The sequence below is a fragment of the Mastomys coucha genome, unplaced genomic scaffold, assembly GCF_008632895.1.
Source record: "Mastomys coucha isolate ucsf_1 unplaced genomic scaffold, UCSF_Mcou_1 pScaffold11, whole genome shotgun sequence".
Lineage (NCBI taxonomy): Eukaryota > Metazoa > Chordata > Mammalia > Rodentia > Muridae > Mastomys > Mastomys coucha.
This window is the reverse complement of record NW_022196893.1, coordinates 9,515,697-9,529,619: the sequence shown is the minus strand read 5'-3', so window position 1 is coordinate 9,529,619 and position 13,923 is coordinate 9,515,697. Positions and strand designations below refer to the sequence as shown.

At 51.8% G+C, this 13,923-nt stretch overlaps 2 protein-coding genes across 4 annotated transcripts in view; one reads left to right on the top strand and one right to left on the bottom strand.

Moving 5' to 3' along the window:
- The first annotated feature begins 2,933 nt into the window (after window positions 1-2,933).
- Lgals2 (galectin 2) lies at window positions 2,934-6,216 on the top strand. Its single transcript, XM_031359437.1, has 5 exons — window positions 2,934-2,947; window positions 4,525-4,648; window positions 4,793-4,875; window positions 5,755-5,914; window positions 6,017-6,216. The coding sequence occupies exons 1-5, from the start codon at window positions 2,934-2,936 to the stop codon at window positions 6,158-6,160; spliced, it is 525 nt and encodes a 174-aa protein (XP_031215297.1). The 3' UTR covers window positions 6,161-6,216.
- An 88-nt stretch (window positions 6,217-6,304) lies between these two features.
- Window positions 6,305-13,923, bottom strand: part of Cdc42ep1 (CDC42 effector protein 1) — an 8,138-nt gene continuing 519 nt past the window's right edge. Inside the window, exons 2-4 of one of the 3 annotated variants that reach the window (XM_031348858.1) lie at window positions 10,860-11,064; window positions 9,249-9,987; window positions 6,305-8,000 (exon numbers count right to left, since the gene is read on the bottom strand). In XM_031348858.1, the coding sequence (XP_031204718.1) occupies window positions 7,276-8,000; window positions 9,249-9,711 (1,188 nt within the window). In that variant the 5' untranslated portion in view covers window positions 9,712-9,987; window positions 10,860-11,064 and the 3' untranslated portion in view covers window positions 6,305-7,275. Of the gene's footprint in view, window positions 8,001-9,248; window positions 9,988-10,859; window positions 11,065-13,692; window positions 13,855-13,923 lie in introns of those variants that run through there. The other 2 variants (XM_031348865.1, XM_031348848.1) reach the window with 2 other exon arrangements.

The following is a 13,923-nucleotide window of genomic DNA, read 5'->3' as shown; positions in this document are numbered from 1 at the left end:
GATGCTGAGGTTGGGGAGGCAGAGTGAGCGAGAAGCCATCTTCCTATTTGTTGAGTGCCTGCATATGCAGGCCAGGAGATATTAGGAGAGAAAGGTCCAAAGTCCTTATTTATGGCCTTGGGGTAGTTAATGTGTAATAGTCTGGGATTATAAGCCTGACCAGGAGGGGATACCTTGAGCACAAGCCTTAGGAGCAACTGGAGTGCTGTGGCCAGGAGCTGTCACCATGTCGGTGAGGATGCTGGTCCTCTGTGCCCATTTCCCTCCGCTCATTTGTCTTGGCTTGAGTGTGTGGGTTGGGGTGTTTTGGGGGTTCATTATTGCTGCCCTTCTCTTTGTTTCAGTTTCTCCAGGAGATTCAAAAAGAAAGCTGGGTCGCCAGGCTGGTAGCACATGCCTTTAATCCCAGCACTAGGGAGGCAGAGGCAGGTGGATTTCTGTGAGTTCAAGGACAGCCTGGTCTACAGAGAGAGTTCTAGGACAGCCAGAGCTAGGTAGAGAAATTCTATCTCCAAAACTAAAAGAAGAAAGCTGGTGGATAATCTCTCAACCCCTTAGCATTGAAGCTGTCTGTCTGTCTGTCTGTTACCACTAGGTTCAGGGCCAGGACTTAACTCTCCCTCTTCAAAGACAGCAACAGTCATATTAATTATGACTGCCAACCTCTACTGAGTCTCATGAAGATAAGAAGTTGCAGTGCGGGGGCTGTGGGAGGGGTCCAGACCAATGATAAAGCATGTGCAGTGATTTAGCAGGTGCAAGGCCTGGGTTTGATCTCCAGCACCAGAAAATAACACGTTTCCAAAGGAATTGCATGGGATCTAGCTCAGTGGGTAAAGTGCTTGTGCAACATGCATGTAGCCCTGGGTTTGATCTTCAGCACTGCAGAAACTGGATGTGATGGTGCAACCTGAAAGCCCAGTATTCAAGGGCCAGAGGCAGGGGGATATCTGAGTTTGAGGCCAGCCTGGTGTACATAATGAATTCCAGCTACTTACTGAGATCCTGTGGGAAGAAAGAAAGAAAGAAAGAAAGAAAGAAAGAAAGAAAGAAAGAAAGAAAGAGAGGAAGAGAGAGAGAGAAAGAAAAGAAGGAAGGAGGGAGGGAGGGAGGAAAGGATGGAGGGAGGGAGGGAAACTGAGGCTCAAGATGAAATCATAGGAGGCTATTATCTACATATTGCAAGGGTATTGCACACTCTCAAGAGCCTGTGTTCCAATCTGGCTCCTCGGAAGCTTCTGGTGTGACTTTGGACAAGTTGATGTCCCTCTCTCAGAGAACTGGTCTCCCATGATGTGTATAGGAAAGGACCACATGGCGCTCTCTGGGGTTTAGATGATAGGTTCATTTCCTAGGGCTGTTGGAACAAACCACTTCAAAATAGGGAGCTCCCCACCATAGCGATTCTTCTTATGGTCCTGGCCAAGTCTGGAATCCAGGGTGGGCAGGGCCTGGCACTCTCTGAAGTCTCTAGGGAGGCAGTTTATTATCTACTCCAGTTTCCTGTGGGTACTTAGCCCATCTCTGGAAGCTTTGTAACTGCAGGTTTTGTTGCCTCTGCATATAGCCTTTCGTTTGGGGAGGTGATTATATATATATATATATATATATATATATATATATATATATATATATATATATATATATATATATATATATATATATATATATATATATATATATATATATATATATATTTATATTTGAGTGTTCTGCCTGCACACACAGGTGTGTGTGTATGCGTGTGCCTGTGTATGTGTCTATATCATGTGCATTCCTGGTGTACAGAGGTCAGACAAAGGCACTGAATTTCCCGGAACTGAAATTATGGATGGTCATGAGCCACTCCGTGGGTGCTGGGAACTAAACCTGGGTCGTCTACAAGAGCAGTAAGTGTTTTTAACCAGCGAGCCATCCCTCTGGGCCAGTTCCCTTCCTTTTAAATTTAGAAAATCAGTTCCAGTGGATTTAGAACCTATCCTAAACCAACATGTTATGTTGTGCCAAGATCATATTTCTAAGCAGGCCACATTAGCAGATGCCAGGTGGGATGAATGTGCGTGTGTGTGTGTGTGTGTGTGTGTGTGTGTGTGTGTGTGTTTGGCGGGTAGCATTACCCATGCCAGTGTAGGCAGTATGCAGATGTCCATGTGACTGGGCATCATTGCAGAAAGGGATAGCGGTATGTATCCTTCCTTGCCTCTGCCTCTCAGGAAGCCCTTTTGTGGTCCAGACACACCCTTGGCCTTCTCTATTTTGGCCATCTCAACTCTTTTGCTTTTTTCTTTCTCCTTCCAGATAACCACTTCATAGCACCAGTGAGGAACCCAGGCCCAATGGGGTAAGGCTGGCCCCAAGTCACGTGGCCAGCTGGAGGCAGAGCTAGGATTTGGTCCTCCCCACCCTTATCAGCCTCATCGCCTATGAACTGCCCATGTCCCATGTCCCACCTGACTTTGCCTTCTATTTCTCTGGCCTTAGTCTCTGTTGAGTTGGGACAAGGCTCGGGGTCTGTACATGCTCTCAAGTCCAGCTTCTCTATTTATACAAATGTATATATACCCTGTCCTTCCCTGTACCCTAGCTCTTGTGGTAGCCTCCACTCTTAGTCTCAAGGGCTCCAGTTCTGCTCCAGCCAGGAAGTCAGAGTTGTAAAGATGAGGTTGCTCACTCCACTCATCCCAGGAAGCCAGGGAAGGGTGGATGGCGTGGTTTCCTGGGGACTGGCATGTGCCCACACAGTGAAAATTTGTGAGTGTTACCTTTTTATGCCTCTGCTCCTTAGCTCCTCTTGACTTGTCTTTTCTGGATTGACTCACATCCCTGGGATAGTTCTGCCCCCCAAGAGCCTGAAGAGAGTAGTGTCATTCTGGCTAAACCCACAGTAGTGCCTACAGGATGGGGGGGGGGGGTGCTGTAGATCTGTCCGCCCCATGAACACGTTGAGGTGAGCGGGTTTGTTGGACGCTCTGTTGTTGTGGCCATCTAGGAAGGACTTTGAAGTTCCAGTGAGGAGAGGAGAACCGTGAGCCATCTCACAGCACACAGGATGCCCCACGTAGAGATGCCCACCTCATTCCCTAGGGACTGGCCTAGGACCCTGCTCTAAAGTGCTTACCATAGAAATGTGTTTGCCGTCAGAGCTCCCACTCCCAGACTGAATGCTCCCTTTATTCTATTTTTTTTCTAAACTTTTATTGCATTATAATGAGAAAAGTTACATGATTTCAATTTATCTGAATTTGTTAACATTTAAAAACATATTTTAATTAAATAGAATTGAATCATTCTTGTTTCCCTTTTGTACCACTACTCCTCCCGTAGACCCCCCTTCAATACCTACAATATCTTTTTTGTCATATTCCTTAAAATTTATAAAATATTATAACAATAAAAATAAGTATTATAAAAGTTGTTTGATATAAAACAACAATCAATTTAACAGTCTTATGTAGATGCTCATCTACAGCAATAGTGAAAATACATTTCTCTCAATATAAATTTTAAATAACTCCAAACATATTAGCTGTATACTTAAAAATAATACATCACTATTAGTATTTTCTTAAATGAACATGAATATTACCCTTTATTCTATTTTATTTATTTATTTTCTAGACAGGTTTTCTCTGTGTCACAGCTCTGGCTGTCCTAGAACTTCTTCTGTAGACCAGGCTGGCCTTGAACTCACAGAGATCTGTAGCTACTTTGTGAGCTCTTCTTTCTTTCATCCTTCTCTACCCCCTTTCTTCCACTCTTTCAATGCCCTAACACAAGGTAAGAGAGAAGAAAAGATAGAGAGGAAAGGAAAGAGATCTCTGAATAAAGTCAGGGGTTGGAAAGAGGGCAATGTTATCTCTCACTAGACTACCTCCTGAAGACGGCTGCTATTGGCCGTCCTCCACATCTGCCAACACAACAGACACTCTCCGAATGCTTTAGTCTTTCTTTTTTAAGGGCTGGGTTTGGAAATCTGAAACTTTTGCTTGTTAGGAAAACGCTCTACCGCTTAGCTACATCCCAACCCTGATTTGTTAACTAATTTTGTTATTTGACAATTGTATGCTTGCACATAATGCATTCTGACTATTCTCTTCCTCTTAGTGTACGTGTATGGCTACATGTGGGGAGTGTGGAAGTGTGCACGCACAACCTTAGCTGTCACCCCCAGGAAATGCTCTTCACTTTTCTTTGAGACAAGGTCTTTCTGTAGCCTGGAGCTTAAAACTAGCCAATTAGGCTAGACTCCCTGGCTAGAGAGTCCCAGGGATCCCCCTGACTCTGCCTCCCATACTTAGATTGCAAACATGCATCATTGCATTGTTGTTTGTTTGTTTGTTGAGACAGCATTTCACTATGTAGCTCTGGCTGGCCTGGAACTTGCTAAAGTAGATTAGTCTGGCCTCAACCTCACAGAAATCTTGCCTCTGCCTCCCAAGTGCTAGGACTGAAGGCAGATGCCACCACACCCAGCCCTACATGGTCACTTCTGCATCATACTGATGGTGGTTTGGGTCTGCCTAGGGCAGTGTGTTACTTGAACAATGGGAAACTACACCAGTGGCAAAGGTCAGGCCGTTCACTCTGTGAACCTCCGGTCCTAGCCGGTCTCTTCTTGGGTGGTGGAGTGGAGGAGAGCCAGCAGAGGGTAAGAGGGCTCTGGGAAGCCAGAGTCAGAATCCTGTGGTCTCCGTGAGGGCGAAGAGGGAACGAAGTCATCCAGGATGGTGAGGTGGTAGCAGGCTGATGGGTCCCTGTGGGGCTCTCTAACAAACGTGTTCTGTTGCTCTAGGAGAAATTTGAGATCACAAACTTGAACATGAAATCAGGGATGTCCCTGAAGATTAAAGGCAAGATCCACAATAACGTTGACCGGTGAGTAAGGTGTGGGGATGTCTGAGGCCCGGGAGCCTCAAAGACTCAGGAAGGAGCCACTCTTTCTTTGTATGTTCCTTACCACATAGCCCTGGCTGGCTCCCGTTTGGGGCAGCTTTTGCATCTAAGCTTTGGGTCAGGAACCTTCAGAATGTCAGAACTGAAACTATGCTCTCTGTTCCTTGTCTCAAGTGCTCCCTCTCTCAGATGGAGAGGGACGACGCTTGCTCGGCCTGGCCTGGCAGGTCTGGAGCCTGTACTGAAGTTGCATTGTTACCCATCTTCCCACACACCGCCCTCTTAACCGGGTCCTGTGACGCTAACCAGAGGCAGCCACTAGGGGACAGCAGAAATCCCACTTGTTTCCTCTATCAGAGCACCGAGCCAAACCCCCCACCCCACCCCTGCAGTTCAGTACCAGGCTGATGAGGGTACAGCAGCGCCTCTGAGCCCTTGTTGGTTATGAAGGAGGCAGGCAGGCAGGCAGGCACACAGAGTAAGAGCTAAGAGAAACAGTCCTCCTTTCCTACCCAGGTCCCTCATTTGCAGACATCCTTAGTCTGAGAACCCCTCCACCCCTACCCATGATGGAATCCCACATCCAGAATGTCCTACTTTCAAGGGCTCCGAATGTCCCACCCAGGCTCTTCTAGTGATCCTGTTGAACCATCTACCCCTGCCCGGACCCCTCCCCCAGGACTCACAATTCTAACTCCTTAAGTTACTTCCGTCAACGGCCTCGGAGCCCATTCCAAACGGAACAATCACCAAATGCAAAGGCCGACATAGATCTCGATGACAACGTCTTCCCTTACTCTTCCAGATTGTGGTCAACCAGAGCCCCCTGTCCTAAGCCCTTCTTCCTGTCATTCCATACAGCTTCCACATTAACCTGGGCCAGGGGAAAGAAACGCTGAACCTGCATTTTAACCCTCGCTTCAAGGAATCCACTATTGTCTGTAACACCCATGATGGTGGCCACTGGGGACAAGAGCAACGAGAAAATCACGTTTGCTTCAGTCCGGGGTCAGAGGTCAAGGTGAGGTCAAAGGGGAGCCCACCAAGGGCCCTCCAGCCCCAACCTGGGGAGCACCACCAGGCTCCTTCCCAGGCTCTCCTGACACACTTCCTCTCCCTGCAGTTCACCATTGCCTTCCAAGATAAAGACTTCAAGGTGACGTTGCCCGACGGACACGTGCTGACCTTCCCCAACAGGCTGGGCCACAACCACCTGCACTACTTAGGCATGGAAGGGCTCCAGATCTCCTCCTTCAAGTTCGAGTGAGCGTCTCCTCAGAAGACCTTAGCCCTGAGCCAGCTTCAGCCAGCCCTCCAGCAAGCCCCCACCAGAACCGCAGCCTTTAGGTTCCGGGCTTCCTCAAAGATTCCCTCTCAGCTCTTGCCCTTCTGACTAACCCCTTCCCCAAGGTCAAGGTCAAATAAAAGAATCCACATTTATTATTTCCACAGCAAGAACTGTTAGCATTTTCCATGCATGTTAATGCTCCCCGGCTTTGGTCCAGGGGAGGAAACTGAGGCACAGGGTGTAGCACTGCTGAGAAGAGAGGATGGGAGGTGCTCCTGAGCCACCCTGTGCATGGGAACCTGTCTCCCTCCTGGTGATCCGAGCACCTGCCAAGCTGCCCCATGGGATTATGGGGCAGATCCTGGTTCCTGGCACCTGGGCCAGGGTGTTCCAGGAACTGCAGATAAGGGTCCCACCTGGGCTTCTTATCGCTCAACATTCCAGGCTGGTTATTCATTAGCTGGTCTGGCCCCCCTCTCCTAGCTGGAGGGGGTGAGGGTACAAGGGGGTCCTCAACTTTCCAAACCCTCAGGAGGAGAAAGCATACCTCCACAGGGGCTGAGGCAGAGGGAGCTTAATAGACAGGCTTTTACAATCAGGCCTGGGAGGCAGGCCTGGGGTACACAGAAGATTCCATCCCGTGTCACACCTGACCTTTCTCTGGGAACTGAGGAGGAGGAGCCTGGAACCGGGCTATTGAGAACACAGTGGTGGCCTTCTGCGGCAGCTCTCAATGAGCAGGGGCAGGCAGTCCCACTCATAGACAATGGCCCTGTGTGGGCCTTGCCCCACCCCCCACCCCACTAGGGAAGCATCCTGGGGCACAAAGGCCATTACTGTCAGACCACAGGAGGTGGCATAGGTTATAACTGAAGGGCTAGTGGGTCTAGGGACAGTGGAGGGAGCCGGGTCAGGTCAGCAGAGACCCTCCCCTCACCCATGCCCGCCTTGCATAGACCAGGAAGGATTTGGAGCAACTCCCATTGGGCAGCTGACAATGTCTTGAGGACAGATGTAGTTGTTAGGCAGATGAACTCGGCCCCTCTGTCCTGTGAGCCCCAAGGCTGGCACAACCTGAAGCCACGGCCAGCCCCTCACACCTTGACCTCATCGTCTTCCTCAGCATCGGCAAATTCAAAGGCATTGACCTGCACCGTGCTGGGTACAGGAGCCCTGCCGCTGGCTGGAGGCACACTCCAGTCTTCATTCAGACTCTCCCAGGAGCCATGAACTTGGGGTAACACCCCTGCCAGCTCCCTCCGAGCATCCATTTCAGTGTAGTGGCGGCTGGCTCGGCTGGCCCCCCAGCTGGCTCCGCGCCTGTCAAAGGCCATGTTGGAGGGTACCTGGGGACCCTCTCCCACAGGACTGGGTTTTACCTCAGCCACAGGGCCCAACACAGCAGTTACCCCATTGGGGAAATGTCCATGGGATGGGGAGCTAGCTGCCACAGGGGCTGGAAGGCTTGTCACAGCGTCTAGAGTGGTTATCGCATGGGCTGGGGGTTTTGGAGTAGGGGCAGGGTTTGCTTCAGGAACAGGGGGGTTGGCAGCAGCAGGGGCTGGGGTTTCAGCTGCTGGGGCTTCGGAAAGGCTCATGACCCCTAGCAGCTCACTGAGGAGTGAGGGCCCAAGGTCAAGATCAAAACGGAAGGACAAGAGAGAGTCAGAGCGTCGAAGCTCAGGGTTAGGGTTAGGCTCAGGGGGGAAAGAACTTTGCTCTCGGTCTTGAGAACGGTCCGGGTCATGGTCCCGGTCACGGTTGTTGTGCTTTTCCACTCGTGGCAGGCGAGAGATGGTGCAGAACCCAGACTCCAGGCCTAGCAGAGAAATGGGGAGAAGGTCAGGGGTGGGGTCCCTAGCCCGTTCTTGGAGACAAAGGGTCAGACCCCGATCTATGGTGTGTCCCTCGGTAAGCTGTACTCCCTGCTGACCTCCATTTTGCCTGCTTTTCTAATGTAAGGACCCTACAGCCTTCTATGCTCTCTCTGTGAAATGAACCCTAACCTCGCTTGCAGAAGAGCAAATAAAAATGGAAGTTCAGTTTGGGCTTGAGACACATCATCTAAAGCTAGTCTGTCGGGGTGGAACTATGCATGCAGCCTGAATCTTGACACCCAGTTCCTGGTGTGGACTGGGCCATGGCTCCTGGTTCTGATGCTGACCGGCCAGGGTCAGAACATAGATATCACAGGCTCTCAGGACAGGCACATGCCTTCCAAAAGTTTACCTGCCCAACTCTTGCTTCCACGACTCCCAGGCCTGACAGGCTATGGAGTTCCTTGTGCCTGCGGTGGCAGCAAGACTGTAATGCAGTACATGACCACAAGGGGGCAGCAGTAACCCACAGTCCCCTGGTGAGTTATCCTGCCAAGGCCCGGGTGGCATTCACACCTGGGTCAACTTGCCGCGTTACAGGAACCTTTATTCAAGTAACAGCTTCTGCCCCTAGCATCTGCTGCTAAAACAGCCCAGCGCACCAGCGTGTGTGATTTCACTCTATGTTTTCTTTTGCATTTTGAGACAGGGGTGGGGTCCCTTAGCTGCCCCAGAGTGTAGTAGCCCAGTCTGTTCTGGAACTCACTATGTAGATCAGACTGGCCTCATGACTTCATTGAATCTTAGTAATGAGACCAAGGGACCTTTATAGGTGAGGATCGGAGCTCGGGGGTCCATGTGCTCACTGAGGTCGGAAAAACAACGACTAGAATCCAGAGTGGGCTCAAAGCCTCGCCATGATACTCTCTGACACTGGGGGTGGCTTAATGGCTAGGAGCCAGAAAGGGGAGGTCTGGCCACAGAGTCCAGAGATGGGAAAAAGGCTTGTGTGAGTCACAGAGAGAGTTAGAGAGATGTAAGACGCGAATACCATTTCTAGCTCAGCCTCTGTGTAAGCAGGCTGAGACACTCCACCTCCCTAAACCCACCACCCTCATCCTCAGCCTAGACTGGGGGCCAGATTTCCACTGGAAGATTAAACAGCTGTGGGGAAAGACGGAAGGCTTGGCAGAATCTCTCTAGGCTTGAATCTCAACAGTAGGAAAGAGACCATAAACCCAGTTCCTCACCATATCCAGAGTGGCCATCCGTGGAGCTAGCCGGAGGGCTGTCAAAGCTGAGCTTGCCCACCACCAGGCTGTCATAGGTGGCCTGGTTGAGCTGGGGCAGGGAGATGGCATTCTTGATGATGGGTGAGATGGGAGGTGGAGCGGGGGACGGTGCAGCCGGGGAAGCCACCCTTCGAGGTGGCACCCCAACTCTGCGCACCTGCTGGAGCTTCCTGGCCAGGAAACTTCGGGGTGAGCGGTGGGTGCTTCCAGAGCGGCCTCCGTGGTTGCTGAGGAAGGAGGTGTCACCGAAGACGTCCCCACCACGGCCCACATGCATGGTGTGGCGGAAGTCCCCGAGCGGGGGGCTGATCATGTCTGCTGTCAGGCGTCTCTTTCCATGGGAACTGGACACCCATCCCACAGGAGACAGTTTGCCCAGGCTCATGGTGGGGGCTCCTGTGCCCCCCTGGGGGCCGGGCATCAGCTTTGGTTGCTCACAACTGCTAGTCCATGCCACCTTGGGGCCAGGGAAGACGACAGGCTGGGCTCCAGGACCCTTCTCAGCCCCTTCCTCTGATGAAGATGGTGGAGCAAAAGGCAACCCTTGACTCTATTAAGGCTCTGCCCTCAGTGCTGAGGCTGAGGGAGTCTATTGGTTCTCTCTCCCAGAGGACCTGCTCCTGGTCCTGGTGAGGTTGATCAAAGGTGGCAGGAGACGGGCCTTAAAAGAGGGTGGTCCCTGCCCTGGAGTGGAGACCTGGAAGGGCAGAAAGATAGCATTGTGGCGTGTCGTCTGAAGGGGAAATCCCAATCCAAACAGAAGCCACAGAGAGAACAAACGCGGCTGCCCAACGACGACGCACAGATCCTTGATTAGAACACACAAAGGAGGATCCACAGTGCTTGTGTAGGAAGTTCAAGAAAGAGCTGGGGGGGGTGGGTGGGCAGGGTGTGACTGAGTGAGGGAATGTTCACTGAGCAAGCCTGAGGACCTGAGTTTCACTCCTCAGTACCCACATGAAAGTTGGGCATAGTTGCATGTGCCTGTAATCCCGGTGTTTAGGGGGAGACGGACAGAGACAGGAGGATTATAGGTAGTCTAGCTTAAAACAAACAAACAAACAAACAAACAAAAACCCAAACAAACAAAACTACAAGTGTCAGGTTCAGTCAACGACTCTGTCTCTAGGGACTAAGCGAGAGTGACAGAACAGGGCGACCAATGTCCTCCACTGGCTTCTGTATGCAAGCACCTGGACACGTGCTCGCCCACACCAGAGTCTGAGAACAGGCAGGGTAGATGGCAGCCTCTGAGTACCACTTCGTGGACCAGACTTCACAGTGGGCATCAGCGAAACAGAAAAAAGGATGGACCAATCCCTACGTAAGGCTTGTGGGTGAGGTGTCTATGGCTCTCCTGCACGAGTCAGAGGACTCGGACACTAACTAGACCGGCTGGAGGCAGGCACCAGGGCAGGCCTGAGATGAGATGAGAATCTCTAGTGACTTAGTGCTTGTGGCTTCTCCAGGAGGAACCGGGGAATTGGGCTCCCTATCCCAGTGACCCTGGGCCCAGGCAACATGGCCTCTTGCTGGTTTCAGTTCTCTGTGGGTTCAAATCTATTCTACCTGGGGAGGTCAGGAGAATGGAGGCGCCCTGCCAAGGTCTTGTGGACGGCTGTGTACACAGCCTGCCTCGCAGCCAGCAAGCAGTGACGTTCCTCAGAAGCCTCTGCCCCCAAGGTTGCTTCCTGGAAGAGGGATCCTGTGGTCAGAAGTGGCTTTTTCCAGCTGGCTCCCGCATGCTTGAGCTGACTCAAGGCTCTGAGAAGGCCTGCGGGAAAGGGCTTTATCTGTTTATCAGGTTGATATAGGAGTCTTGTTGTTGGGGAACAAGTTTTGGAGGGAGCGGGGAGTCCTGTGGGTGCCAAAGGCTACTCCCTACCTATCAATGTCCTTTCTGAGTCCTCACCTTCTCCGTTGGTCCCTCTGTGTCCCAGTTTCTCCTTCGCTATGGGGTTGGAGAGCATTTGAGATCCTTACTGAACTCTGATTTTCTGTGACCCAGTGAGGGCCAAGCTTGCTCAAGGTCCCATCAAAAAGCTAGTCCCAACTTGAACTCGGAGCTTCTGACTCACGTAAGCCTTCTTCGCTGGCTTTTGGGGCCCCGTCTTGTTTCCCTGAGGACGTTGAGGGTGGAGCGAGGCCTGGATTTTCCTGCCTCTCTCCCTCCTAGCACTAGCACGTGGCTAGCCTAATCACTAGCTGAGATAACCTTCCCGCCAAAGGACCACCCCCTGGCACTTTCTGAGGGGGTAGAGTAGGCTGGGGACTCAGAGTCCTCACCCTTTGACCTTGGGCAAGTCACCTCCACACACCTGCTCAGCTGATAAAGATCTAGACCTGAGTTTCAACCCCGTTTTTTTTTTTGTTGTTTTTTTTTTTTTTAATTTTCTCAGCCCTAGCTGCCGCCTCCAAGCATAAAAATTCTCAGCGTGGCCCTTCTATAATGTTATTTGAAATTCAAAATAGGTTAACTAACAAGATAAAACAACGAGGAGAACTGGACAAAGCTCGCTTTGTTTTGGGACTACATTCTCTTCCGTCCTACCACTGGATCCTCCTCCAACCCTAGCTCCTCCCACTTCTCCCGGGGGTGGGGGGGGGACTTCTGAATCATCCCTTTCCCTGGCACCCCCAGCACGGAGAGGTCCTCGTGGAATGTTTGCTGAAGTTATAAAGCACTCAGCTTTGCTGTGGGCCGACCAATGACATGATGTCATCAGATGAGTCTCCAACACCCCCTTGAGGCTGGAAGGCTGGCTCAGGCTACAAAGAAGGCTGACACAGCCGGGGAAACAGACTCATCCAAGGTCCCGAGGCAGGTAAACACTGGCCAGGTTTCCCAGCCCTATAAAGACTTGTCTTTGGAGGAAGGAGTTGTGGAGTTGTGTAGGGCTCACGCTGTAAAATGGCACGTGGAAGGGTCCACTCTGTCTACCCTATGGACACGGTGCCCTTCCGCACCAGATCCTCTCACTTCTGAGTTTCTTCCAGGGAGAGGGGTCCTGTCCCCATCTCACCCCCTGACCAACCCTGTGATGGAGCCACCTCCCAAATGCCTCTGGGCACCTCTAGATAGCATCCTCTACACCCATGTTCTGAGGCAGAGCGGCCTGGCTCAACTTCAGCCACTGTTTCTATTCCCACGGAGCAAGCAGGAAGCTGCCAGAGAAGGGAGGAGGGGGCAGCAGCCGGAGAAACTCAGTTCTCCCATCCTGAAGCACGGCAGGCCTGGGTTCAAATTCAGCATTTCATGAGTAAGGGGCATCTTTCATTCCAGTCACCGACCCCATGGTGCTGACCACAGACTATTGCTGGCCTTGAGGTTGCCCCACCTGACCTCTGGAGCTTGAGATATTGGGACCTTTCTTCACAAAGGCCCAGGAAATAGCCCCAGTAAATGCTCACATCTCCCGTCTTACATGGGGAGGGGGAGAAGAAATCCAGATCACAGAACAAAAACAGCGTGAACCCTGGATCTTGCTGACATTCTACCAACACTGGCAGAACTAACTGCCTTGCACTCAGAGGGAAGGTAGCTAAGGGGAAGCTAGCGTAGGAAGAATGGGACCCAGGCTCTGCACTTCTGCGACCAGGGCATAAGTGGTCACAGTGAGGCTTCAGTATCCGCAGAGCTCTTATGTTTACAGCGCAATGATCTGGACACGAGGCCAGGGCTCCCTCAGTAGTAATGACCACAGGGACAAGTTTTGGGGCTTTGGCTGGCTCCACTCACTCAGAGGCCAACGGGGTGGACGTGGAGGCAAGGAAGTGGGGCAAGAGAAGCCACTCCGATGGTGGGGAAATGGGGGGCATCGAGTAGAGGTGCTGCTCCTTGGAGTACCCAGAAACACCCTCGGGCAGGTGTGCAGAGCCCCACCTCCCCAACAGCCTGATGGGGGCGCAGAGACGGTGGCTCTCTGATATCAACACTGAACTGTGGAATTCTGTTGCTTCATATTTCCACCACTCTGTGACATTTGGGATTAGAAGTGCTCCAGGGGCATCCCCTTAAAGCCCAGCACTTTGGGGTGGAAGACAGGGAAACTAAGGCCAGCTGCCCAGAATCACCGTCCCCGAGGATCAGGCTTCTCTGAACTTTACTGAGCAGGTAGGATAGGAGGGAGCGACTGGAAAGTGGGAGGAGAGATGTGGGGGGGTTGTTGTTGACAAGGTCTTGCTGTATATATATAGCCCAGGCTGACCTCGAAATTGTGACCGTCCTGCCTCAGTTTACCAAGTGGCGGTGGTATTAACTGGTGTAACACTACCGACGTCTTCTTGCCCTAGCACCCCAAGTTAAAGCTAAGCAGCCCCCCCCCACTCCACCGCTATGGCTCTCTCAGCCTCAGTTTCCCAGTGTAGAAAACGGCCTTCAAACTTGGCGAGTCTTGCATACCTGGAGCAAGGGCACAATCAGTTGGGATGAGAAGTCCAGGAAAGACTTCAACCAGGAAACATTCCCTTCTGGGGACCTCATAAGGGAGACTTTCTCGCTCCCGTCCGGCGCGGGCAGAGGGCAGCGGCTGCCGGGGCCAGAAGGGAACCGGACGGGATGACCTCATCCGCTGCTCCAGCCTGGAATGCAGCTGGGGAGGGGGCAGGGTGCCCTGTCCCCATCGTCCGTCCC